At 40.4% G+C, this 27,669-nt stretch overlaps 1 protein-coding gene across 2 annotated transcripts in view; it reads right to left on the reverse strand.

Moving 5' to 3' along the window:
- Positions 1–1,672: 1,672 nt before the first annotated feature.
- Stil (STIL centriolar assembly protein) overlaps positions 1,673–27,669 on the reverse strand; it is a 43,011-nt gene continuing 17,014 nt past the window's right edge. Inside the window, exons 9-17 of one of the 2 annotated variants that reach the window (XM_040756950.1) lie at positions 26,161–26,308; positions 24,513–24,622; positions 22,508–22,622; positions 19,693–20,610; positions 16,260–16,425; positions 14,315–14,543; positions 10,288–10,480; positions 7,689–7,939; positions 1,673–4,324 (exon numbers count right to left, since the gene is read on the reverse strand). In XM_040756950.1, the coding sequence (XP_040612884.1) occupies positions 3,538–4,324; positions 7,689–7,939; positions 10,288–10,480; positions 14,315–14,543; positions 16,260–16,425; positions 19,693–20,610; positions 22,508–22,622; positions 24,513–24,622; positions 26,161–26,308 (2,917 nt within the window). In that variant the 3' untranslated portion in view covers positions 1,673–3,537. The remainder of the gene's footprint in view (positions 4,325–7,688; positions 7,940–10,287; positions 10,481–14,314; positions 14,544–16,259; positions 16,426–19,692; positions 20,611–22,507; positions 22,623–24,512; positions 24,623–26,160; positions 26,309–27,669) is intronic. The other variant, XM_040756951.1, reaches the window with a different exon arrangement.

Below are 27,669 nucleotides of genomic sequence, written 5' to 3' on the forward strand. Positions count from 1 at the left end.
CTAGCCTCCGTTTCTCTACTGTGCCAACATCTTCACTGTAAGCGCTTACCTGACCCTGCGGTCAGTCCATCAAACTGACCTCTGACAAAGGCATTGTTCATCTTCTTGGTCAGCTCCTAGCAGGATCCACACACCTGTTGAGTACTGGGGTGGGAGGAAGGTTGCTGGCGTAGAGGAAGGGGCGAGAAGCAGTTGCTACTGGGCTAGAGGCTGTGGATGGACACGAGGCTGCTGACTCTGGCTCAGTTTTAGTTGGTACGTTTTATCTTCTGTAGAGAATCATTAAACATACCTGCTGTATAGGTTTTGGGGAACTACCTGGGAAAACACTTTGGAAGCCGAAAGTCTAAGTCCCAGGTAGTATCCTGAGATTGACTGTGTAGACAAAAAGGCCCCTCGATTTGGGAGACAGTAAAGGTACTGCCCTTGTGAGCAACACCTGGAGAGCAGGGATAGCGCACAGTCTGCAACAGTGCTAGCTCAACACTGTGCAGTCACTAGTGGAACCCTTGTCCAAAGCTGGGGGTGCCTTCTTCAGGACACTCAGTAAACGGTGGCTAGTGTTCTTGAATAGAGGGTTAAGAAATCCTTCCAGAAGGAGAGCAGAGTGGGGCAGTTTGGACAGTGCGGTGTAAGACAGTAGTATTTGATTTCAACTCCAGATCCCTTTAGTAGGATGCTAGCTCTTCCTGGATTTCTGTGGCTTCGGGGATGCTTTCTCCATGGTTTCAGAACACCTACATCTCCAACAGTAATTTACATGGGTAAACAGGAAGCTTCAAGGCTTCAAAGAACTAGTGTGTGCTAAGTGCTCGGTGCAGTGCCATGAGCACATAGCAAGTCCTATAAAGATAGACACCATCAGCAAGCTGTGCGTGATAGTTCACATCTTTAATCCTAGCACTCTGCAGGTGGATCTGTGAATTCAAGGCCAGCCTGGTCTACAATGTGAGTTCCAGGACAGTCAGGACCGTTACAAAGAGATAGACACTGTCACAGTGGCTTTTCATCATGTCCTTTTGATTTTTTGAGACAGGGTTTCTCTGTAGCTTTGGAGTCTGTCCTGGAACTGGCTCTGTAGGCCAGGCTGGCCTTGAACTCAGAGATAACCTGGCTCTGCCTGCTGAGTGCTGGGGTTAAAGGCATGCACCACCACTGCCCTGCTGGCTGTTATAACTTTTTCTTTAGAATCTTTGCAGCTTTGCTGGGTGGTGGTGGTGTACTCCTTTAATCTCCGAACTTGGAAAGCATAGGCAGGCAAACCTCTTGACTTTGAGGCCAGCCTGGCCTACAGAGCGAGTTCCAGGACAGCCAGGGCTACACAGAGAAACCCTCTCTTGAAAAAAACAAAAAAGAATTTTTGCAGCTTTTACAAGAAGTATTTAACATGTCTACATCTTCTCCCATGGGCTGAGCACTGAGCAGGGTGAAGAAGACAAATGAAAAGAACAGTTTACAATAAAATAGCAGGGCTCTTAAGAGATTGAGGGAGGGACATTTGAAGAGGGACAATGGGCCAGCCAGCCAGAACTCAGACTAACGATTTCATTTCCCAGAAGCTGGATAATCTAAATTCTACCATTTTTTAAAAATCCCAATTGAAATAGCACCCATGATCTTATAAACAGTATGACATGAGACTAGGAGACAGAAATTCTGAGAAAGGCCACTCGACAAGCAAACACCTCCAGTCTTTTATTTCAGTTTCCCCTGCACTAAAGCTTCTGCCAAAGATACCCAAGGGCAACTAACTTCCCACAGTAAAGCGCTTCTTCTAGAACTTTCTAGCATAGATTTTATTAACGGTTCTTCTTAGCAAGCACTAAGTAGAAAGAGATGTTCTGTTGAATTAACCTGTGGTCTAAATTCAGTTTTGAAAACTACTTAAACATCTTAGATAGGGTGATGAAATTAAGTTCTTCCTCAGTCTGCTCCTACTGTCCCCATAAAAAACGAGATTCACAGTAAGAGTTGTTGAGGCTGTCGGTTAATCCACTAACACTTTCTTCACTATGTCTAATTGTGACTTGAAACTGCAGCAATGTAGGGAGGGAACAAGGTGCCAACTGCTCCCTGGCTCCCTGGCCCTGATAACTAGCAATAGTTCTCTATTAGCATTGTCTTAGGAAGCCACAGCTTCCTAATGAAAAACATTTAGAGAACAAAAGCATGCTTCTTTCACTTTACAAGCCAAACTTTAATACAAGACAACCACACTTTTTTGTTAGTTTGTATTTGGTTTTTCAACACAGGGTTTCTCTGTATAACTCTGGCTGTCCTGGAACTGGCTCTGTAGACCAGGCTGTCCTTGAACTCACAGATCCACCAGTCTCTGCCTCCAGAGTGCTGGATTAAAGGTGTGCTCGACCACTGCCTGGTGACCACCACATTTTAACCTCAGCAGAAACCTTCATCTTTCAAGTGAATGAGGATATTTTTCTTTTACATTTAGAAATAACAACTTAGGGGAGGTGGAAGTAAAGAATTACTGACACTCAACACTTAGGTCTCAGGACATTATTTAGAGAAAGGCAGTACATTTCAAAAGGTATAATGCTAAATTAAAAAAATAAGATTTAAAAAGTACAGTTCTGTTTATGAAACATTTTCAAATGGTTACAAAACATTCTGGTGATGGTAAGATCATGGACTATCAAGAGTAGGGACTAGAGAATGTGTTTTAGCTTAATGGAAGCTATGTGATATAATTTCATGTATCTATACACAAAATATATGTCAATGGTACACTTCATGGACTGAAGTATACAGTTCAGCGCCAGAGTATGAGGTCCTCGGTTCAACCCCAGCACTGCCTCTTCCCACCAAGTAACAACCAAAGGAAATGAAAAGTTCTGTGGTTTACTCAGTGTTGTGCCTAATGTAATTTCTTGGTTTTGAAACTTACTATGATCATGTAAGAAATTGTCTTTTACACACTAGATGAAGTGCATACCTGAGCCAGATTTGGAAGGTAGGAGGAGAAATCTGAAGCCAGCCTAGGCTACATACTGAGAGCCTGTCTCAAAAAAACCTAGTTGAGAATGTAGCTCAGAGGTGGGGATCAGTAACGGAGCCCATTAGTACATCCGAGGTCCTGGGGTGCAGGGAGTACACTTGAACTTCATCTGCTGCAATCCCTCATCTTAGGGTTGTTTTACTTCTGTTTTGGGCTCAGAGATGCAGAACGAACCCAGACTTCCCACTAACCAGCCATTTCCCAACGGGGTCACCTGCTGACTGATGCTGCTAGAATTAGCTGCTAACAGGAAACAGACTTACAGTTATTAGAAATTCCAAAGGTCACAGCCAGGCAATGATGGTGCATGCCTTTAATCCTACCTAACACTGGAGAAACAGAAGCAGACAGATCTCTGTGAGTAGGCCAGCCTGCTCTACAGAGTGAGTTCCAGGGCAGCCAGGGCTACACAGAGAAACCCCGTTTGGAAAAACAAACAAAAAGAGATCCCAAAGGTCTGGCTTCCTTAAGTGCCATCAGTACCCACCCAGTTCTCACATCACAAAGCAGGAGTAAAGAGTTTAAAATAACTTTGGTAACTGTCTGAGACGATTTACATCTAAGAAGGTACCCACAGAATTCATGCTACTCATTTGCTTTAAAGTCTCAGGAGGCTGCAGGGGTCCAGGTAAAATTGCAGTGTCACTTTCGTTTTCCTTCCCAGGATGTTGAGTGAACTCTGCTTTTCCAGTTCGGAGGTTCACTACAGGATCTGGTTTAAGGTTCCTTAATGAAAAAGCAGGGTCTCCATGCAACTGCTTTGCTGCTCTTGGCTGAACAGCTTCATTTGCGACGTTCTTCAACACTGGTATATCTGTGTGCATGTCCTCAGAGCCACAGTTAGAACACTGAGATGTTTCACAGGCATTGTAAGAAGGAGCTTTCTGATGAGCAAATTGCACAGGTCTGCATGCAGGGTTTCTAGTCGACTCACAGTTGATCTCCCCATTTGCATGGCCAGGAGACTCTTCATCCTCACTGTTGTCACTGCTTTCTAAGAGCCCATATCTCTTCATGTATTTTTTGGTTGCAAATGACATGTTGCTTGGTGAAACTAAGCTAAGCCCCACCGTGCTTCTGTCTGAATTAATATGGAGAAGGCCAAAAGATGAGTCACAGTTATTTTGGTTTGATCGAGCACGAGACAGTTGAGACAGCTGATTTTCATTCAAGTATTTCAGAGCTATAGCATTTGCCTCCATGCTCAAATCCACACCAGTGGGACTTAAGCCGCTCATGCCAACATTAGCAAATGACATGTAGTTTAATCCAGAGATCACTGCTTCTGGGCTGATACATGCCAAAACACTGTAAGAAACAAAAAGCAAGGCAGCTTTTAACCTTATTTCAAGTAGTAAGTTTCATTCTTCAAAAGTAACAAAGCTTTCAGCTTTAAGCTTACTGGGGCTTTTTAACTTACTACTCAGACTTAAGTCCTCATGGGCAGACACACATTCAGGGTATACATTATAAACAGAAGGTAACCCGTATTTACAGACTAAATGCAGATGACTGACTTGCCAGTTTCAATGTTTTTCAACAATAGCATGCTCACAGACTGGCCATTGTGAAGAAACATATTATCAAGCTAGATGTGTTACTGCAGACCTGCTATCTCAGCCCTTGGGAGGCTGAAGGAGGATAATCAGTTCAAGACCAACTTGGGTTATACAAGAACCTGTCAAAAAGCATAACAAAACAGAAAGCAAGAAAGAAGACAGAGACAGAAAGAAAGAAAGAAAGAAAGAAAGAAAGAAAGGAAGGAAGGAAGGAAGGAAGGAAAGAAGGAAGAAAGAAAGAAAGGAAAGAAGAGACAAAGGAAGGAAGGAAGGAAGGAAGGAGGAAGGAAGGAAGGAAGGAAAAAGAGAAAATACACTATTACATTATCTAATAGTTACTTCTCAATGGGAGCCTTAATCATGCCTGTAATCAGGAAGAGGCTGAGGCAAGAGAACAATGAACTGGACTATATAATGAGTTGCTCAAATAAACATGGTTCTACATAGAAAGTGTGGGGAACTTGTGAATTCCAACAGGTATATGTAGTTATGCAGTTCTTTCTCATGCTTTTTTCTTATAGATTCATTTTAATTTTATGTGTATGAATGTTTTGCTTTTGTGTATATATGTGTATCACATATGTGCTTGGTCCCCATAGGCCAGAAGAAAGCACTGGGTCTCTTGGAACTGGAGAAACCACCACGCGATCACAGATGCTACAGGGTCTCTATCTTTCAGTTCAGAAATAAAACTGTCAGGGCCCTTGAGACAGCTCTGTTGATAAAGGCACTTGCTGCTGAACCTAATGACCACATGGTGGAAGAAGAGAAATGACTCCAAGCTGTTCCCTGATCATGTACACACCAACCTTCCCCATAACCCTACACACACACACACACACACACACACACACACACACGAAGAGGGAGAGAGAACGAGCAATAATAATAAACACTTTTTTAAAAGAAAACCTTCAAAAATGTTAGCTTCATTCTCCTATAATACTGATGAGAATGAAAATGTGTATAAGTATTTGTCAAGCAATGGTAAAACACCTAATATTACTTTAATTTGAACAAGTACTTGCATAATGACATTTGCTTTGTATTGAGTTAAATAGCACACAAGAGACTTGGCCTAAAAGTTCAGTGAGAGAGAAAGAGGGTTCAATATATTATAGTGCATGGGTACAACAGAATACTATACAGCTATCAGAAGCATGAGAAAGGGTCTGGGAAGATGGCTCAGTGGTCAAGAGCATTTGCTGTTCTTCCAGGGACCCAGTTCAGTTCCCAGCCCCCACCAAATAACTTTTCTAGAAGAATATGAAAGAAATGATAAAAGTAACCATGAGACAGATCAAAGAGTTTGAAGGAACAGAGAGCTTTTATATTTTATCTTATATTGTGCTATACTGCCTGCTTTTTCTTTATTAAGATTTATTTATTATTTATTTATTTATTTATTATGAATACAACATCCTGCCTCCATGTCTGTCTGCAAGCCAGAAGAGGACACCAGATCTCATTATAGATGGCTGTGAGCCACCATGTGGTTGCTGGGAATTGAACTCAGGACCTCTGGAAGAGCAGTCAGTGCTCTTAACTTCTGAGCCATCTCTCCAGCCCCACACTGCCTGTTTTTTAAACTAGGAAATTTTGTTAGTTTTCTAATAACAAAAGCAATTATCAGAAAACTTACTAGCTCAATAACTTTCATATTTTATCCTGTTGTGGAATATTACTTTAACTAGGCAAAGTGTTACATTTATTTATGCTGCATTTGTTTAACTATGTGAATAGGTGTTGCTGTTTTACCTTGCCTACCTAAATAAAAAGCTGGATGGCAAACAGCTAGGCAGTAGAGGGATAGGTGGGGCTAGTAGGCAAAGAGAATAAATAGGAGGAGAGAATGAGAGAGAACGAGAGAAAGAAAGGGAGACGCCCTGGGGCCAGCCAGCCAGACACAGTAAGATATACAGAATGAAAGAAAGGTAAAAAGCTCCAAGGCAAACGTAAATGAAGAGAAACAGGTTAATTTAATTTATAAGAGTGAGTGGGACAAGCATAAGTTAAGGCTGAGCATTCATAACTAATATTAAGTCTCCGTGTCATGACTTAGGAGCTGGTTGGTGGCCCAAGAGAAAACCTGCTACATATCCTCTTTTTAGCATATATGTATGTATGTATGTATGTGTATATATATATATATATATATATATATATATATATATATATATATATATATATACACACATGTTGAGGTTGTCTTTGGCAAAGAGGAATCTAAGCAGAAAGGTCTAGTAGTTGGCTGCACACTGCCAAAAGGAATGCCCATGCTTTCTAACAGCAGAGTGTGTGACTGAACACTGGGAAGTGGTTCATCTCCACTACCTCCAGGGAAACTTTCAGACACTGCCAATAAAACTAATTTTTTCCTGTATTTTGTTGGCAACTTTATCTAGGAAAGATTCCAATAAAAGAATAAATCAGTAGAGCAACCACCCTCAAGTGACTTTTGTATGTAACACCTCACTGTAGTGATATATAATTTATGATTTAATAAAGATTGCCTGAAGATCAGGAAAACAAAGCTAGCCACACTAGTTAGTTATAGAAGTCAGGCAATGGTGGCACACACCTTTAATCCCAGGACTCAGAAGACAGGCAGATAGAGCTCTGTTATCTGTTAGTTCAAGACCACACTGAGCTACATGAAATTGATCCAGTCTAAAAGACAAACAGCTCACATAAAGGAGATCTCAGCACTTGGGATCCCACACCTTTAATCCCAGGATTTGAGAGGTATAAAAGGAAGAACCAAAGAGTCTCAAGAGTCAATCAGTCTCCAGTCACGTTGAGGACAGGAAGAGATTTAGTTTCCAGTCAGGGAAGACAGGATCTCCATTTCAGCCTTGGTAGAGGTAAGAGCTACTAGCTGGCTGCTTTGTTTTTCTGATCTCCAGCTTGAAGCTGTCTCTGGGTTTTTATTATTCATGTTACACCTCATCTCCCTAGAAGACTGGAAAATTTAAGCATGGTATTTGCATTCCACACACAGCAGGCTCTCAATGAATGACAAATCAGTGGACCTGAGGTGCTAGCACACACCTTTCAGGAGTGCTGAAACATACCTACCATTTATTCATCTTTTGAAACAAAACTTAACGTACCTGGCATGATCCACTTTCTGTGCATTTTTCTTCATTTTAGTGGGAGAATCAATTTTCACTCCCAGGCTCCTCAGCTGTTTAATAGTTGCACTGAGTACACAATCTTTGTCTACCAGTCCTGGGCTGAGCTTTTTTTTCCTTACAGGATGAATATCTGGGGTTCTGGTGGACTCATGGTTGATAACTACTGCTTTGGTAGGTGGTTGATCAATTTCTTGGGAGGAGTTATTTAGTAGGTGGTTCACTTTACCCTACGGAAAGAAAAAGAATGCATTTTAAAAAGTCACTAACAATCTTAAGGTCTTATTTATTTATTAAAAAGATTTTATTTATTATATATACAGTGCCCTCTTCTGCCTGCAGGCCAGAAGAGGGCACCAGATCTAATTACAGATGGTTGTGAGCCACCATGTGGTTGCTGGGAATTGAACTCAGGACCTCTGGAAGAGCAGTCAGTGCTCTTAACCTCTGAGCCATCTCTCCAGCCCTAAGGTCTTTTTAAAAAAAGATTTATTCATTACTTATTTATGTGTAAGTCTGTGTGCATGACCGTGCCTTCGAGGGTGGAGTGTAAGTGCTCTTAGAGAGCAAGCTTTCTCACTGCCGAGTCCCCTTTGTAGCCCTCAACTTCTAGGTTTTAGGATAATGCCACAAAGAAGGCTAAATGTTATCTTGTCAAATTCTATAAAGTATCTAGTATACTTCAATTATACAGTTTTCTTTGTCTTTTCCTTTCTTTCCTCCCCACCTCTTGGAAAAAATTTTCAATGCCGACCTTGAGCTCAGAGATACATCCATCCCTTCTCTGTCCACTGAGTGCTAGGGTTAGAGGAATGAGCCACCACAGCTGGCTTATTGCTCACTTTAAATAGAAGCCCAAACTAGTGATTTCACCAGACTACAGGAAAGAGAATATGCCACTTACATAGCCAACAGTGTAGAAGGGAGGGATGAACATGAACCTATATGAAGTTCTTTATCTATTTTTTTAAAGACAACTTTATAACTCTGCTTGTCCTGGAACTTACTATGTAGACCAGGCTGGCCTCAAACTCACAGAGATCCACCTTACTCTGCCTCCCAAGTGCTAGGATTAAAAGCATGTGCCACCACGCTTGGTTTGTATGAAATTCTAAAGAGTAAAATAAAAATATTATTAAACAAATAACAGGAGGATAGGAGTCATAAGTTCAAGGCCAGCTTGCAGTACATAGTAAAACCCTGTCCTCTGGCGTCAAGCCTTACAATAAAACAAAACACAAAAATTAAAAAAAAATTACTAATGGACTGGAGAGATGGCTCAGAGGTTAACAGCACTGGCTGCTCTTCCAGAGAGGTCCTGAATTCAATTCCCAGCAATCACACGGTGACTTACAACCATCCGTAATGAGATCTGGTGCCCTCTTCTGACCTGCAGGGATACATGCAGACAGAACACTGTATACATAATAAATAAATAATTACTAATATACTTAAATCATGCATTTGCAAGTTGGCAATATGCCTCTTCAGCTTATAAAACAAACTTTCTTGTTATTTTTGCAATTAGGCTCTTTTTCACATTTTATAAAACACTATTGACTTAAGCTACTCTGAATTCATGGCATTCAGCAATACTTCACTTCCAGAGCATACAAGCCTGGACTAGCCTAGGACCTCGCAGGTAAATAACAAATACTGTTTGCTGATGAATACACAGAACTCCACTCATATATGCTTAATTAATCACCAGCTGCAAATAGGGAAACAAAACATTCCAAGTCTTCCAGTTGGATGGAAGTGAACCTTAAGAACCCACTCACATTCTAAGTTAGCCAAGAAGAACTATTCTGTCCATTCTGTGTTTTTTGCTTTACTACACTTCCCAACCTGTCATGTTTGTTGCTGTTAGAATTTCTCCTCTGTTCTCAAAGGCACAGACAGCCGCAGTCATTGCTAGACTATCTACTTAGCTTAGTCTCTCTCTCTCTCTCTCTCTCTCTCTCTCTCTCTCTCTCTCTCTCTCTCTCTCTCTCTCTCTCTCTCTCTCTCTCTCTCTCTCTCTCTCTCTCTTTCTTTCTTTCTCTTTTTGATTCTTTGAGACAAGGTTTCTCTATGTATCTTTGTAGACCAGACTGGCCTTGAGCTCACAGAGATCCACCTGCCTCTGCCTCCTGAGTGCTGGGAATAAAGGTGTGTGCCACCACTGCCTGGCTAGTTTCCTTTCTTAAACTAAGTAAATGTTTATTAATTATCTGCCTACCTGAACTGAAATCAGTTAATGATATCATAAATATTCTACTATTTTCAAATTCCTCACAAATTCAAGTTGCTTGTTTATTTCCCCATACTTCCAACTATAGAATGAATTTGGCAGAATAGTAACATTTGTATTTTTTAAATAAATATTGTTTGTTCTGGCTAAGAATCTGATGACTAGAAAGCTTACAATTTAAGTTACCAAAATTTATGAAAAGCTAAAAAAATTACATATTGTTAAATAGTAGAAAGTGATTTTATTTCAAGGTCTCAATCAGTTTAAACCTAGAGAAAGTTTAACTAGTATTTCCTATATTAAATAACCACCTCACAAAAGAGGACATGGTCTATACTTACTTACCAACAAGTCCTGGTAAATTTTCTGGTTATCATCTGTCCAGTTAGGCTCAACTTTTGGTCCCTCTGGTGATTCGGTGCTGTTACTGGCTCCCTCTGTTGGCTCAGTTTGTAAGCACATGCTCACACTCTCAGCCAGCAAAGCATTTGGGAAGAACACGGGCACATCAGGTTCTTTTCTCTGCTCTCCAGAGCTGCTTGAAAGGACATGCAGGGTTAGCATCAGTTATCAAAACACTTTTAACATACATGTGAAATGCAGTGATTTTGGAAGAAAGTAGTAGGACCCAAGCAGCACTTGATTTGTACATTCAAATTCAGATCCTCTAACAAGCAGTAAGCATTGACTGCTCAGCCATCTCTCCAACCCCAAGGGGTGTAGTCTTGTCACTTAGGAGGCAGGAACAGGAGGACCTTAAGTTCCAGGCTGCTAACAATTATCCCAAGATAAATTCGAGTTGTTTCCGCATCACATGACTTTACTGAAGCCTTTGCTCTGAACACATAGCACACACTCTGCATTGAGCACACTCATCACACCTTGATACTTCAATGGAAATTGTTATGCTATGAACTACAGTGTTTATATTGTACATACAAAGTTTTCTTTTCTTATAGAAACATAATGATTTAAACAAAGACTTTTAATATTTTCTTATTACCCTTCTTCAACGCTTAAGTATTAAATTAGTATATTTTTGGATTGCACTGTATTGGAAGATTTGATCTTGAAATGACCCTAAATATGCTTGTCATTTTGTATCATGTGTGCAGTGGTGTTCTCAATATTGAACATTAAAACACTAAACTCTTTTAAAAATGCTGAAGACAAGCCTAAGCATGGTAGTACATGCTTTTAACCCCAGTTAATCTCTGAGTTCAAGGCCAGTCTAGTATATAATTGAGTTCTAGGACAGCCAGGGCTACACAGAGAAACCCTGTCTCAAAAAAAAAAAAAAAAAAAAAAAGGCTAGGTCTCCTATGGCATTAACTATTCAGCCAGGATTTAATCATACCCATCCTAATTACTATAAATATTTTTGTTTATGTATCACTAAATGTTTTGTATACCTATTTTATATACATATATCCAGAGTGGTGTTAAAACATCTTAGGTGACAGGGGTCATTTGTTGAACGTTTAAAAGGGCCTTGCTAGTACAATATCAGATATACATAGTGAGTTTTCTTCATCTACCCCTGTTCCCCCAACTGTACAATTACACTAAGTAGCTTCTTCACTTTATAACAGAACTCTCTAATGCAGCCTTTAAGGTTGTTTTTTGTCTCTTTAAAACACATTGTCAATTAGATGGGCAGTGGTGGTGCACACCTTTAATCCCAGCACTCAGGAGACAGAGGCAGGTGGATCTTTGTAAATTCAAGGCCAGCCTGGTCTGCATAGAGAGTTCCAAGACAGCCAGGGCTACACAGAGAAACCCTGCCTCAAAAAAATCAAACTAAACCCCCAAATCCCAAAACCACTGTCATCCAAAAGCCAGGCACGGAGGGTCACACCTGCCACAAGCTCAAAGATAGCCTGGCTTATATTGCCCTTTCTAGGACACCTGGGGCCATACTGCTTTTATTCTCAGGGAGATGTCACACCAGTTATCCCTTATTCCATTTTTACCTAAATGGCCGGCATAAGCAAATACTGTGATGATAAATAGTCTTGCCTGCCAATTGGCCTGGAGGACCCCTAGGAGATTCCTAAAGCACATTTCTAGGTGTGTCTGTGAGGACATTTTCAGAGAGGAGCAGCAGCTGAGAGAAGAGCTGCCGTGATGTGGACAGCACCCTCCAACCAGCTGGGTTCAGGGTGAAGACAATCAGAAAGACAAAGCACACTCATGAGCTCGTTCTCTGTCCTACTGTGTTCCACTTGCCACCAGGTGAGCAGCTGGGCCCTGCCATATGTGTCAGAATCACCAAAGGCCCACAGCAGTGGAGCCAGCTTCGAGGACTGAAACGGTGAGCCACATAACTTCTCATTTAACAGCTTCTCAGTATTCACTCTCCACTAAAATGCTGGTTGTAGAGCTGTAGACACTGTTCTGACCATTTTACATATATCCACATTTAATTCTCATAATAATCTCAGAAATAGTACCTTTATTATTCCCATCTCACAGGAGAGCAAACAGTCATCTAGAGGTTGTGAGTCATATTGCCGTGACTCAAATCGGAAGCTTGAGCTAAGGAGTTTGCTCATAATCACTGGGCTACATTGTGTGCTCAAGAATTTAAGAAGGGGGCTGGAGAGATGGCTCAGAGGTTAAGAGCACTGACTGTTCTTCCAGAAGTCTTGAGTTCAATTCCCAGCAACCACATGGTGGCTCACAACCATCTGTAATGAGATTTGGTACCCTTTTCTGCCATGCAGGAATACATGAAGGCAGAATGTTGTATACATAATAAATAAATCTTTAAAAAATTAAGAATATTTATCTAGGTGTCTAAAATAATAAATAAAAACAAAAGCTGGAAAAGTTGACATGAAAGATTTTAAACCTCAAAAAAATATAAGAATAAAACAGTAATGTAAATGATTCTGATATGTTGGTACACCTGACTCATGGCTTCTTAAAAAGTACTTTAAACAGTCTCTACAGATGACTTACACCATCACTTTTCACTGAGAAAGAGTAATCAATAACCAATTAAACTGCACAGCCAATAAACTTATCTTCAGAGACTGCTCTAACACACAAAGACTGATCTAGCAGATGTCCAAGGGGGACCAGAGCACGGGGAGCTAAGTGCCACCGATGAATACTCAGCAGTGAAAAAGCCACAGCACGAGTCAGCAGTCAGTCAGGGTACAGAGAAACACCAAACCACTGTGCTCAGATCTGGACATGAGTTTTTTTATAGAGTTTGTGCTGGCCTCATACTCATGACTGTCCTGCCTCCATAGTCTAAGTGCCACCAACCACATCTGGCCTAGAGAGTATTGATTCTAAATCAGTATATTATATGCTGGAAAAAAAGGGGCTAGATCTACATTTTGTTAGAGTTATAATCAATAAAGCTGATTAATTGTTCTGAAAAAGTAATTAGCCTCATTCTATCAGTTAAATTAGGTCCTTTTCTAAAGTTAAAAATCAACAAAGGACTGGAGATTTTCACAGATTTGAAAACCTTAATTCTAGAAAGTAGTCTTTAGTTTATATAATTAAGTCAAGGAAGGGGCTGAAGAGATAGTTCAGTGGTTAAGAGCACTGTCTGCTCTTCCAGGGGACCTGGGTTTGGTTACCACCCACATGACATCACACAATCACCTGTAACTTAGTTTCTAGGAAACCCAATGTATATGGCACACAGATACACATGCAGGCAAAACATTCACTCTCAAAATTGATTTAAAAAGAGGATTAATTCAAGGAGGATAAAAGGTAAATTGTAGTTAGTTCTTTTTTGAGTTTCTGACATTATTCTAAATAAAATATACATAGACATGGAGCTCTTTCTGTCAGTAAACAGAAGCTAACATGAGCTGGACATGGTAGTGCAAACTTATAATCCCAGCCCTCAGGAGGCTGTGGCAGAAGAATCACAGGTTCAAAGCTAGCTTGTGCTACATATCAAGTTCTAGGACAGCTGGACTGTCTGAATGAATGAATGAATGAATGAATGAATGAGCGAGCAAGCTAATGTAAGGAGATACTATGTCAAAGACAGAGAAATAAATATGATCACCACCTTGTTCCGGGAACATAATTTTGCTGGGGAGATGTACACATGTATGAAAAAGGTTTTTAAATAAACTGGTACCCGTGTGAACATTTAATTGAATCTGTGATTAAAACAGAATTATAAAATAAAAAAATGTGTTTCTCTTAGCTTTTTAGAGGTACATTTTCATTGTCTTAACTAATATACAATCAACAATTTAAAATATCAATTAGTATCACAAGGCTTTTATCACATTCTCCAAGTATAAAATATAGTAAATTCTTAGCACTGCAAAGAAAGAAGATGTTAAAAAAAAAAAAAAGATAGGGTGAACCAGTGACTGAAGACTCTTACTTGGATTCAGGAAGTGGGTGATTAAATTCTTCCACAGCAAGGTTGCTTTCTTCAAAACTGGGAATGTCAACTGCTTTTAAAGAAGATGCACTACCTGGAGGACTTGCCACTTCATTATTAATATCAACAGAAAAATTCATGTCCTCACTGGAAATCTTGGTATCATCTTGTTTTAGCTGTGAGTCAGGCTCTTGATCACCACATTCTGCATTCCAAAACAAGCTAGCACCTAGAGGTTAAATGAATTCAGATACTAGAGCAAAGACTCAACTATAAAAAGAATAAACATAAGAGGTTGTAAAGACCAGCTACATCATCTTAACAAAGTTACACTGTTTCAAATTACCTTTAAAAAATGCCACAAAGAGAAATAGATGAAAGGCAGGAAGAGAGGAAACCAGTGGCAAAGGGAAAGGGGACATCCTGTGTCCTGCCTGCTCAAGAGGAACCTGCTTCTCAAATTAAGGTGCAGTGGCTTGCCTGTAACTCCAGCAATCAAGAAGCTGAGGCAGAAGGATCGTGAATGGGAGGGCAGCCTGGGATATGAATTGAGTTCAAGTCAAGGCCAATCTGGGTTACATTAGTGCGAGTCTGTCTCAAAATAAAACGGAAATACCTAAGGAGAAAAAAAAATGTACATGCAAAGAAACCAAATCAAAGATCTGTAAATGTATAGGTTCTCTGGTTTTGATCCTTAAGTAGAGTGTTCTAAGACACCTTGTTAGAGGTACATAGGGCACACATACTGTCAAGCAGGTATCTAAAAAAATCAAGGGCTTTGGGGATAAAGAGACAGCTCAGTGTGTGAACTGCTTGCACAAGGACCTGAATTTGGATCCCTAGCACCCATGTAAATGTCTACCTGCTGGCCAGCAGCCTACCTGAAAACAGCAAAAAAAGACTGCCTCAAAAAATAAAGCAGAGAAGACAGACTGATGTCAACTTCTGGCATCTATTCACACCTACAAGGTCCTGCACACCTGTACACATATGCTCACATATGCATTTAAAACATATACACCTTAAGAACCAAAACCAAAATCCAATGCTTCTCTAACATAATGAGCCATTTGTACATGCTTTCAGAGCCAGGCTACATGCTATTTATTTGTACTTCTGTTACATAAACGCACTTTATTTTACCCAGCCTCACCATTCTGTGAGTCATAGGTTTGATATGCTAGTCATACCTTTTCCATTACACATAAGAAAAATTAATTTGGGGCTGGAAAGAAGGCTCACTGGTTAAGTGCACTTGTTCTTGCAAAAGACCTGGGATTGGTTCCCAGCCCTCAAATGGTGATTCACAACAGGGATACAACAGCCAGGGATACACAAAGAAATCCTGTCTTGGGAAAACCAAAACAAAACCAAGCAAACAAAACTACAATATAGTAAATACAGACTTTTATAAGATAGAAAAACACTACACCCCCCCCCACTTTGGTGTGTGTTCTGTATGAGTGTGTACGTGTGTATGCAAGTGTGAACACACATTTACAAATACATATGGATAGCAGAGGTCACTGTCAGGTGTCTTTCTCCACCACTCCCCACCATATATATATATATATATATTTGGTTTTTACGAGACAGGGTATCTCTGAATTGTTTTGGAGGCTGTCGGTCCAGCCGGGCCTCAAACTCACAGAGTCCACCCTATATTTTGAGAACTGAGCCTACAGCTCATTGGTGGGGCAAGACTCACTAGCCAGAGAGCCCCAGGGAATCCTCCTCCTGTCAGTCTTCCCAGGACTAGGATTACAGATGCACATTACTGCACCTGGATTTTTACATGGGTGCTGCAAATCTGAACTCAGATCCTTACGGTATGTGGCAGGCACTGTACTAAGCCATCTCCTCATTCCCCACTCTATTCCTTTCTTTCAAAGGGCAAATGTGAGTAGCACTAAAAATGAATTCCTTGCAGTTGAAAACTAGTTACCTGTGCTCACAGCAATGCTTACACTGTTTTTCATGTGCAAGCCAGGCGAAGCCTGTGCTTCCATGGAAACCAGCTCCACTTGCCTTGCTGCTTTCACAGTGTCTTCCACGGTGCTTGTCTTAGGGGAGCCAGGATTTAGAGACTGTGCTTCCAGTAAGCGCTGAATCTGCATCAATTAAAAACATGCATTAAACAGACAAGGAATTACGGGCGTTGGTGGCGCACGCCTTTAATCCCAGCACTCGGGAGGCAGAGGCAGGTGGATCTCTGTGAGTTCGAGGCCAGCCTGGTCTACAGAGTGAGTTCCAGGACAGCCTGCAAAACAATACAGAGAAACCCTGTCTCGAAAAAAAAAAAAAAAACCAAAAAAAAAAAAAAAAAAACAGACAAGGAATCAGTCAACAAAGCTGGTAGCAGAGCTTAGTAACAAATTACAAATACTCTAGTTATTACAGAGATGACTTTTAACTTATGTTTTCTCACAATATCATTAAATCATACCACGAGACTTATTTAGTGCAGAAAGCATTATCCTTAGTTGCTAAGATCCACTTTCACTAAGTATAAGTTTAAAAATGAAACATACAGGTGGTTGGATATAGTGACACTTATGGGGGAAAAGCCTGGATGGCTTCAAGTCATTCTTTCTATTCAAACCAACGCATTTTATTCTTACTTCACTTATAAATCAAGTAAGAAGGGAGACAGAGGCATACCCTGAGCTTCAAGTACCAAATATTAAGCATTTTACACAAGATTCTCTGTTGTGGAATAGTCTTTTAAGATGTGTTAAGCATGAAGCAGCAGGTGGCTGCTGCCATGGCCTGCATGCAGTGACAAGGATGAGCTGGGCGGCACAGGACTGGCGGCCCCTGCTGGGCTCACCCTTCCCTAACTCTGCATCCTGCACACACTGTGCTGTTCATGCTGCTCTTCCCGGAGTGAGGAACATCCCTCTCCATTTGTATTGTTGTTAATTATTTTTGTTTTTTGTTTTTGTTTTTTTCCTAAATATTTTTATTTCTATTTCCCTGTAAATGGTATATTATGATTAGCTAGTGAACTAATATAATTATCAATTTCCATGCCTACATAATCTATATTGACTGGAAACTGAATTACAATCTAAGCAACCTGTCTGTTCAATACATTTGCTCACTCTATTAAGTATCATACCAAAAAATACTGTGAATACTAGAGGAGGAGAAAGTTTGGGTACCCTTTGGTATACTGGGCAAGTGCCCTACCTCTGAGCTACAACCCTAGCCAAAGGCTGGGTATCTCTGAACTTTCTAGATAAACATTTCCTTTGATGTCACCATTTACTTCTGGAGGGTCAGTGAGATGGCTCTGTGGGTTAAGGTGCTTGCCACCAAGCCTCATGACCCAAGTTTGACCTCCAGGACTCACATGGTGAAAGGAGAGAACTGACTCCTTAAACTCTTGACTTCCACAGGCATACCATGGGCAACATGAACATACACATGCATGCAACACAATGGAATAAAAAATTTCAAATGTGAATAAAAATGCACATACGTGGGCTAAAAACATGGTTCAATTGTTAAAGTATACAATTGAAAGATGCAAAAATTATTAAAAAATACATAAAATTAAATGCACTGAAAAAAATTTAAAAACCCTACAAGTATAGGGATGTCCACTGGTGCATTGATTGCAATACAAGGAAGTTCGAAGTGTTGACAGAACAGAACAAAACAATTAGAAAGCCCATGTGTACTCTCAGAAAATGGCCTAGTATAATAAAGTTCCACTGCACTCACAATGGGAATGTCTGAAAACTATCTGGGGCTGGTGAAGCAGCTAGGCTGGTAAAGTGTTTGCCATGCAAACATGAGGACCCAAGGAAGAGCCAGGGGTGACGTGCACCTGTAATGGGAGCTCTGGGAAGGTGGTGACAGGCAGATCCCTCAGGCTCACTCACTAGTCTAAGACCCAGTCCCACTGAGAGACTGCCCCAAAACAGTTTTAAACACACAAAGAACCACTGGGTTGTATGCTTTAAACAGGTAAACATCAGTAACATCAAAATATATTTATTTACCATCTCATCCTCCTGAGATAGCTCAAATCCTCTTTCTAGAGGAAACTACTGTCAGTAGTTCCATGTTTCTTCTGTATGTTTCCTGTTCCTTCATCTCATATAGTTACTTTTTAAGGTTCTAGTCCATTCATATATGTATTACTCTGAAATTGTTATCTATATTTTTTGCTCTTCTTGGTCAATAATAATAGTAATAATTAATAATGATAAACACAATGTGGACAGTTCCTGAGGAACAACATGTAAGGCTGACCCTAGACCCCCATCTGTACACACACACACATGTGCATCCATATCTAGAGTTCCTTAAAAAATGAAGAAAAATTATGAGGAAAATATTGTGTATTTATAGAAAAAATTTCTGTCATTTATGTAATATAGATAAGTATACATTATAAGTAGCTAATACTTTTAAATGGCTAAACCAATCTCTTTAGGTTGATTAGTCTTTTTTAAAAAACAAGACAAAAAATACTTTTCTATGTAAAAGTATTATTCAACTACATTAACATTTTTGGCTTAGTATTTAGTGATTTATTAAAATCCAAACTTATGTAAATCTTAAAGAACTTACCTCTATTTAAGAAACAGAAAACCTGGGGCTGGAGAGATGACCCCCAGCACCTACATCAGGTGGCACACAGTCACCTGTAACTCTAGTCCAGGAGATACAATGCCCTCTACCACCTGTGCCCAGGCACGCATACAGTGCACATAAACTCATACAGGCATACACACACACACTTAAAAGTCATTTAAAAATAAAGTAGATTTCCTCAGGTGTTCCTATCCAAAGAGTTTAAAGCAGAATTTGAAATCTGCCTTTTTTGTAAAATACCATTTTATTAAAGATTTTACAATGTTATTTATTTTTAACTGGGTGATAGTGGTGCACACCTTTAGTCCCACTGTGAGTTCGAGGCCAGCCTGGTCTACAGAGCGAGTTCCAGGACAGGCTCCAAAGCTACATAGAAATCCTGCCTCGAAAAACCAAAAAAAAAAAAAAAAAAGACTCACTGGCTAAGGGTGAGTATATATAAAACCTGACAAACTAGAGATATGTCAGCCTTTGTACTTAAAGGTTTAGAGAAAAATGAAATGAAATGCAATTGTGTTACAGGTTTGGATGCACAGATAGAAGCTTCCTCTCTGGTCCTAACCCTACTAACCAGCAAACCAGAGTGGGTTAAAATTATTTTCTTTTATCCTCACTTTATCTGTAAAACAAGAGGGACTAGAATTCAGCTTGTAAGGCCTTTCTGGTTCTAGTATTCTACAGTGCTATAAAGCATAATCACAGTAGAGAGTTGCCAGATATTAAGGAAATATATTAAGAATTTAAGAGTACCAAGAAAGTTCCACACAAACCTGTGCCTGAAGTAGTCTCAGCTGCCTGTCTTGCTCTGTGACAAAGCGATATGCATCAGGAGATAGTCCCATCATGCCATTGTCAGGTAACGTGCTGGGTGCGTGTATGCACATGGCACAAGTCTGTGGTACACATGAGTCCGTATGTGAAGGGGACTGCTCTCCACTGTTGTGGGGAGAATAGCCACTCCTGCCTCCCTGAGGTTTCATGACCACAGGGCTACTCGAAGAGTAGATGTCATTATGACACAGAGATGGACAACCACTTGAGTGAAATAATGCATGTTTTGGAAGGGCTTCATTTCGGAGGTCTTGAATGGACCCTACTGTATTTCCCTGCCAAGAATTCATTGTACTACACTGAATATGGCCATGATGTTGACAACAGTTGCAGATGTTTGTGGAATAGTAAGGTGGTAGTGAAGGAGTAGGTACTTGAAGCTCCATTGGTCTTGCTGAATTATGGGGTGAAAAAGCAAAATTGCGTGGGTGGGCTTGTGGAGCAAGCGAGGGCTGCCTAGAATTCAGGGTGGAAGGTCTCACAGGGTGGTCTTCCCTTTGCAGGCTCCCAGTGGAAACCGCTTGAAGTGTCTCAGATGCATCAGGAGGAGGTGCATTAAGAAGCAGCTTAGCATTAGTGTTCCTGAAGTAGGGCCTTTCCATCTTACAGGCAGGTGACTGCTTCCCTCTGCAATGTCTCAAAGCAGTGTCCTGGCTTAACTGATGAGGGATCCCCTTCAGGGAAAGCTCCCCAAAGTCAGCTTCTGCGCTGTGTTCATCATCACAAAGATCAGGCTTTGATGGCTTCATCAACACAGGATTCTCCATTTCCAACGGGTTAGACTGATTACTTGAGTCTGTGAAGTTGCTGTCCAACACAAGTGAAAGCTCAGGGACAGATGGCTGGATCTTAGAAATCTATAAATGGAAGTAAAGTGGAAATTCTTAGCAAACTTATTTGCTCTGTTTTCCTTAGACAAGTATTTCCAAATAGCCAATTACATACTAAGATGTGAAGGTTGTTGCCCACAAATATAGTTAATATTCCCCAACCTCATTTAGCTTTTTGAGACTAGATGTGGTAGTTTGAATGTACTTGGCCCCCATAATCTCACAGGGAGTGGCACAATTAGGAGGTGTCGCTGTGTTGGAAGAAATGTGTCACTCTGCAGGCAAGCTTTGAGGTTTCCTATGCTTAGGATACACCATTCAGTGTCACAATCGACTTCCTGTTCCCTGCAAGCCAAGATGTAGCCAGCACAAAGCCTGCATGCCACCATGCTCCCTGCTATAATGATAATGGAGTGAACCTCTGAAACTAAGTGAGCCATCCCAATTAAATGTTTTCCTTGTAAGAGTTACCTTGGTCATGGTGTTTCTTCACAGGAATAAAAACCCTAAGTAAGATACTGGATCTCTCTACATAGCCTTGGATGTCCAGGCACGCACTCTGTAGACCAGGCTGGCCTCTAACTCAGAGATCTGTCTGCTCTGCCTCCCACTAGAACTAAAAGCACATCCGCCACTTCACCCCAGGCTCCAGGACTTATTTAAAATGGAACTCCTTTTATTTTGACACTGATTTTGACAATGTCTAGATTACAAAACAACAACAAAAAGAGAAAGTGTACTATACTACAATTTCTTACCTTCACTCTGCCAAAAAGTTTACCAGGCAGAGTACACCAACAAATACAGCAGCCCTTGTAAATGTTCCTTAAAGAATAACACTCTGCCAGGCAGTGGTGGCACATTTCTTTAATCCCAGCACTTGGGAGGCAGAGGCAAATGGGTCTCTGAGTTCAAGGCCAACTTGGTCTACAAAACAAGTTCCATGACAGCTAGGGCTACATAGAGAACTGTCTTGAAAAAACAAAAACAAAAAACAAAACAAACAAAAAAACTACTCCAATAAATATTTCTGGATAGTTCTCCACTAAAGTTACTCAGCTATTTAATTTTTTAAAAAGCGGTGCTGGAGATTTCAATACAAATTTTAAGCTGGAGGGCTAAGAGAAAGAGATGAAGGGCTGGAGAGATGGCTCAGTGGTTAAAAGCACTGGTTGCTCTTCCAGAGGACACAGGTTCAATTCCCAGCAACCACATGGTAGCTCACAACTGTCTGTAACACCAGTTCCAGGAGATCTAATACCCTCACACAGACTATATACAGGCAAAACACCAGTGCATATTACATAAATAATTTTTTTTTAAAAAAAGAGAAAGAGATGCTCTGGAAGAAATTTAAAACACCCAACAGTATGGGTGGACTTCTCAAGGGAAGATCACCAATCATATTAATTTTTAAAAATCTTTTCCATTTCTTTTCCTTTCAATTAAGTCCACATAAAGTAAACATTTCTAAAATAGCTCACTAGCTAGTAACAATAAAAAAAAGTATGACAAGCAAGGGTTATAGGCAACTAACCTCCAAATGCATGCACAATGTTTTCTCTGAGTATACTAACAAAACCAGGTGCAGTGACAGAATGCTGAGTCCACATGATTGCTGGAAGCAACAAATTCTGAAGCTAAAGCCCCTGAACTGGAATCCCAGTTGTACTGCTTACTAGTTGTGTGATTGTGAACAGCTAACCAACTGAAACCTGAGTTTCATTATACTCACATATACTTTCTTATCTATATGTGAACATATGTATATACTATCAATTATATACACCTATGAGATACATACATATATTCCTACATAGAGCTATACTGGCTAGAAGGATCCTTATACAAATATGAGGTGGTATTTAAGGGCTTTACTATGTAAGATTTCTAGCTGAAGGTGAGTTCATTTTAAGAGCACTACCTTTTCACTCACTGGGTGAGGACTAGGAATCGGTCTTGGAGAAAGATCCTCATCTTCAAAGTCAGCGTCATGCTTATTTACTGGTATTTTCCCAGGAGATACTTTTTGGGGAGATCTAAAGAGTAGAAGAGGGGACAAGAAAAACCTTCAGCAAACCAGAATTGTTTGTTCCTTTTTGAAATGTGATGATGTCGTTTAGTAAATACTCATATAATTTAGTACCTGACAGCTACAGATAATTTTCTTAGGTAAGTGTTAGCTTACCAGGAAAGGTGGTCTGTGATGATATATTATTTATGATTTATTAAAGCTTGCCCTTTGACAGAAGAATGAATAAAAAATGTGGTATATTTACACAATGGAGTACTACTCAGTGGTAAGAAATCATGAAATTTGCAAGCAAATGGATGGAACTAGAAAAAAATGATTCTAAATAAGCTAACTCAGACCCAGAAAGACAAATATGTTATATACTCACTCGTAAGAGGATATTAGGAGTCACGTATAGATTAACCAATCTACAATCCACAGCCTCAGAGAGGCTAGATAGCAAAGAGGACCCAAAGGGGGGTGCCTGGATTTCCCAGGGAAGGGAAAATAGAAGAGATCTCCTGGATAAACTGGGAAGATGGGAATTTGAGGGAGCAGGTTAGGTGGGCTTGGCCCAGGAGGAGGGTTGGGACTGGATGGAGGGGGAAGAGTAAGAAAAGAGGCCTCTTAATGGGGGAGGGGTCATTTCAGGGTTAGGGAGAAACCTGGTGCCAGAGAAACTCCCAGTAATCCACAAGGATGACCCCAGCTAAGAAACCTAGCAGTAGTGGAGAGGGTGTCTGAACTTTCCACCTACTGTAATCAGATTGGTGACTACCCCAATTGTCATCAAAGAGCCTTTATCCAATAACTGATAGAGGCAGATGAAGAGATCCACAGCCAAGCCCTGGGCTGAGCTCAGGGAGTCCAGCTGAAGAGAAGGAGGAGTGATGTATGAGCCAGGGGAAACCCACAGATACAGCTGACCTGAACTCATGGGAACTCATGGACTCTGAACCAACAGTTAGAGAGCCTGCATGGGGCCAACCTAGGCCCTTTGCATGTGTGTGACAGTGTATAGCTTTGTCTGTTTGTAAGGCTCCTAGCAGTGAGATTAGAACTTGGCACTTAGCTGGAGGAACCTGTTCCCCATACTGGATTACCTCGCCCAGCCTTGATGCAGCAGGAAGAGTTCAGTCCTACCTCAACTTGATGTGCCATGCTTTATTCAAGCCATGGGAGGCCTGCCCCTTTCTGAATGGAGACCGAGGAGTGGATGGGGAGGGGCATAGATGGGGGGACAGGAGGAGAGAAGGGAGGGGAAACTGTGGTTATGTAAAACAAATGAAAAAAATGTTAATATCAGTGTTACATATTTTCTCTGATATTAGGATATAGATTTATGTATAAAGTATGTGCCTGAAAACCAAGGGGGAACTATAAAGGGAAAGAGGGCAGGAAGGAAGTGAAGCATAAATATGAGCAAGGCACAACATGCATGTGTGAAAATACCAGAATGAATCTCATTATCTTGTACTCTTACTAAACGAATGAATAAAAGAACCCAAGAAACAGACAAGACAGCTACTAGGATGATCTAAAAAAAATAGTTTCTAACGAGTCAATGGGCAAACTAAGACTGCAACAACCAACCAACCAACCCCTAGCATTCAAAGACAGCTTTGAACTGAGTTTATCTAATAACGTTGCCAGAAATATTGGAGGTCTTAAAACAAAATGCTTATAAATTTTGGGGTGGGAGGAATGTATGCCCCCACATGTAGAGGCCAGAGAACAACTCTGGGGTCGCTTCTCTCCTTCCACCTATACTTGGGTTCCAGGGCTCAAATTCTGGTCAACAGCAAGTGACTTTATTCATTGTGTAAATATTACTGGCCCTGAAAATATTTAAATATTCAATAAAAACTAATAACGAGTAAAGAAGATATACATGGCAATAAAGATTATCTTTTACCTTTTAACTGACAGATTCTTGGAAATCTTGCTCAAAAACTCTGCTTCTGCATCTTGACTTTCAGCACTTAGCTCAAAATGGATTGGATTTTTGTCAGAAGATTCAACATTCTGAAATGAAGGAGGTCATATTTTGAGATCTGACTTACAGTTTATCCCAACAGTAGCTCTGGATCTCTGTCAGAAGGAGCACTTCTGATTTCTGTAACCTGCTTCTGTAGAATGCCTGGCTTCCTGCATTGTACATGAAAATGAAAACCTAACCCTGTATTATGAAATTCACTAGGTAACCACGGATTCAGTGAATATAACAATTATATAAAAACATAAAAAAATTCTTGAAATGATACAATCCATAAATAATTCAAAGAAAACAAGTTGAGCTGAGTGGAACTACATTGTTAGAGTTATTCAGTATTCTTATAATAAAATAATGAATATATTTTTATTACTTATCTTGAGACCTAAGATAAACAGTAATTAATAAAATAGTGTTTAAACTAGAAACAATGGTAGAAATATGTAATCCTAGGTAACTTAAGGAGGCTGAGATAGGAAGATTACTCAAGCCAAGGAATTTGAAGCCATCCTGGGCAAAAAGGAGAGGGTGTCCCAGATCCCTAGAACTCACTATGTAGACCAGTCTAGCCTCTAACTAACAGAGGCCCTCCTGCCTCTGCCTCCTAAGCGCTGGGATTGAAGGCATGCGCCACCACACCTGGCTTATCCTTTAAATTTAGTTCTTATATAACAGTTTCAAAGACCTACTTTCTCTGTAATGATCACCTAGATACATCATTTATTTTTAGAGACAAGGTCTTGGCCTGGTTCTCCTAGGACTCACTGTGTAGACCAGACTAGCCTCTGAACTCACAGATAGTCACCTACCTCTGCCTACTGAGAACTGGGATTAAAAGCTTGTGCTGCTAGGCCTGACTCCTAGATGCATTTTTATGTACTTTGTTGGATCTCCTAGGACTGCAGTTACAAATGGTTGTGAGTCACCATGGGGATGCTGGGAACTGAACACAGGTCCTCTGGAAAAGCAGCAGTCAGTGCTCTTACCCACTAAGTCATGTCTCCAGCTCCCATGAAAATCTTTTATATATTATCAACTATACCCCCATATATTAAAAATAAGCTGTAACAAGAAAAACACTACCAAAAGTTAATCCTCAACAGTACAAAAGAATACAATGTATAAGCTACTGACAAAATGACTAGAAAAACAGAAACAATTTTGACTATCAACTTGACTAGATTTTCATTCATTCTCCTGCACAGATGGGGCGTCTCTGCACATTATTGCTGAAGGTATTTTGAGAGAGGATAACTGATAAAGACACACCCAGAATGTGGATGGTACCATCCCATGTGCTGAAGCCCGAATGAAGCAAGGGGTGTAAAAGACACAGCAGAATGTCTGTGTCCCTGCTGTCCTGCCTCCAGGTCAGCCAGGAAGTGAGTCGCTCTCTCCTCCCACACACCCTACTACCACCATGTTCTCTAGCACACGACACCAACCTACCATGGCTGGAACGCTCTGAAACTGTGGGCCCTAAGAAATCTCTCCTTCCTTGCTTATCTCAAGACACTTAGTTAGGAGTGATGAGCAAAGTAACAGGTTACATGTGAGCCTAAGCACTTACATTGAACAGATGTAAAGTCTCCTTGTTGGTTAGTAACTGAAACTGAAGGCCAGCTGTCCTGTCACAAGGAAGGCACTCATAAAATTCAGGTTCCTTATGTGTCAACGAATAAAGAACTATGATGAAATTTCCAGATTCTGAAAAAACCCTGAACAAAAAATGACATTGAATTAAAATTTGGTGCTAATAAGATTATATGTAAGATCTCCCAGAAAAAATTCCCAATCTGGTCAACAGACTGTTTAAAGTATGCATGCTTACCTTTTGTTACTATTTTTTAGAGATTTGTTTATTTTTTAATTATTTAGTTTTATGTGCATTGGTATGAAGTGTCAGGTCTCCTGGAACTGGAGTTGTAAGACAGACAGTTTTAGCTGCCATGGGGCTGCCAGGTCCTCTGGAAGAATAGCTGGTGCTCTTAACCACTGAGTCATCTCTTCAGCCCCCAAAGGTTTATTTTTGTTTATACGTGTATGTGTTTGTCTACACATATGTACCTGCATGACATGCATGTCTAGTGCCCTTGGAGGCACAAAGCCAGTATGTGGATACTGGGACTCAAACACGGGTCCTCTGGAAGAGCAGCCAGTGCTTAACCACTGAGCCATCTCTCCAGACCCCAAAGTTCTTAATTTTCAATAAAAATATATTTTATAATAAAATGTATAAACTTCTTGTAAAACATCAAAATAGGAATTTATAAAATGGAAAGTGAAAACTTCCACTTCAAAAATGAATATATATACATATATACACGCACAATGGTATGCACCTGTAGCTACATGGAAGAATGAAAAAGCCCACTTGAGCTTTTACTGAAAATTTACTGTCTACAGAAACTTAAAACAAGATGATAGCTGGGTAGTGGTGGCAAATGCCTTTAGTCCCAGCACTTAGGAGGCAGAGGTAAGCACATCTTTGAGTTCTCAAGGCCAGCCTGGTCTACAGAGTGAGTTTCAGGACTTCCAGGGCTACATAGAGAAACTCTGTCTTGAAAACCCAGAGGGGGAAAAATAATTGATAATACAGCTTAACTATACTAAATCACAGAAAAAAAAAATCAACAATGAACATTTAGCACCCTGGGACTAAAGAAATGCCTCAGTGGTCTTCCAGAGGACCAGGTCCAATTCCCAGCACCCACATGGTGCTTCACAACGAACTGTAACTCCAGTACCATGGGACTGGAGATCCTCTTCTAATCTCCATAACACCAGGAATGCAATCGATGCATAGACATACATGCAGATAAACACCCATAAACAAAAAGAAAAATTTTAAAAAGAAAGCAAACATTTAGCACCCTTCCTCTTTTTCTGTTTGTCTAGGAACTCACATAATGTAGGCTGGCTTGGAACTTGCTATGTAGCCCAGGCTAGCCTCAAATTGATCCTCTTGCCTTAGCCTCCCAGTGCTAGGATTACAGGTACAGTAGGCTTGTTTTAGTACCAAAAAAAAAAAAAAAAAAAACCAAAAAAACAAGTTCACTTGGGAAACTGAATACAACAT

The sequence above is a fragment of the Mesocricetus auratus genome, unplaced genomic scaffold, assembly GCF_017639785.1.
Source record: "Mesocricetus auratus isolate SY011 unplaced genomic scaffold, BCM_Maur_2.0 Super-Scaffold_100014, whole genome shotgun sequence".
Taxonomy (NCBI): Eukaryota; Metazoa; Chordata; class Mammalia; order Rodentia; family Cricetidae; genus Mesocricetus; species Mesocricetus auratus.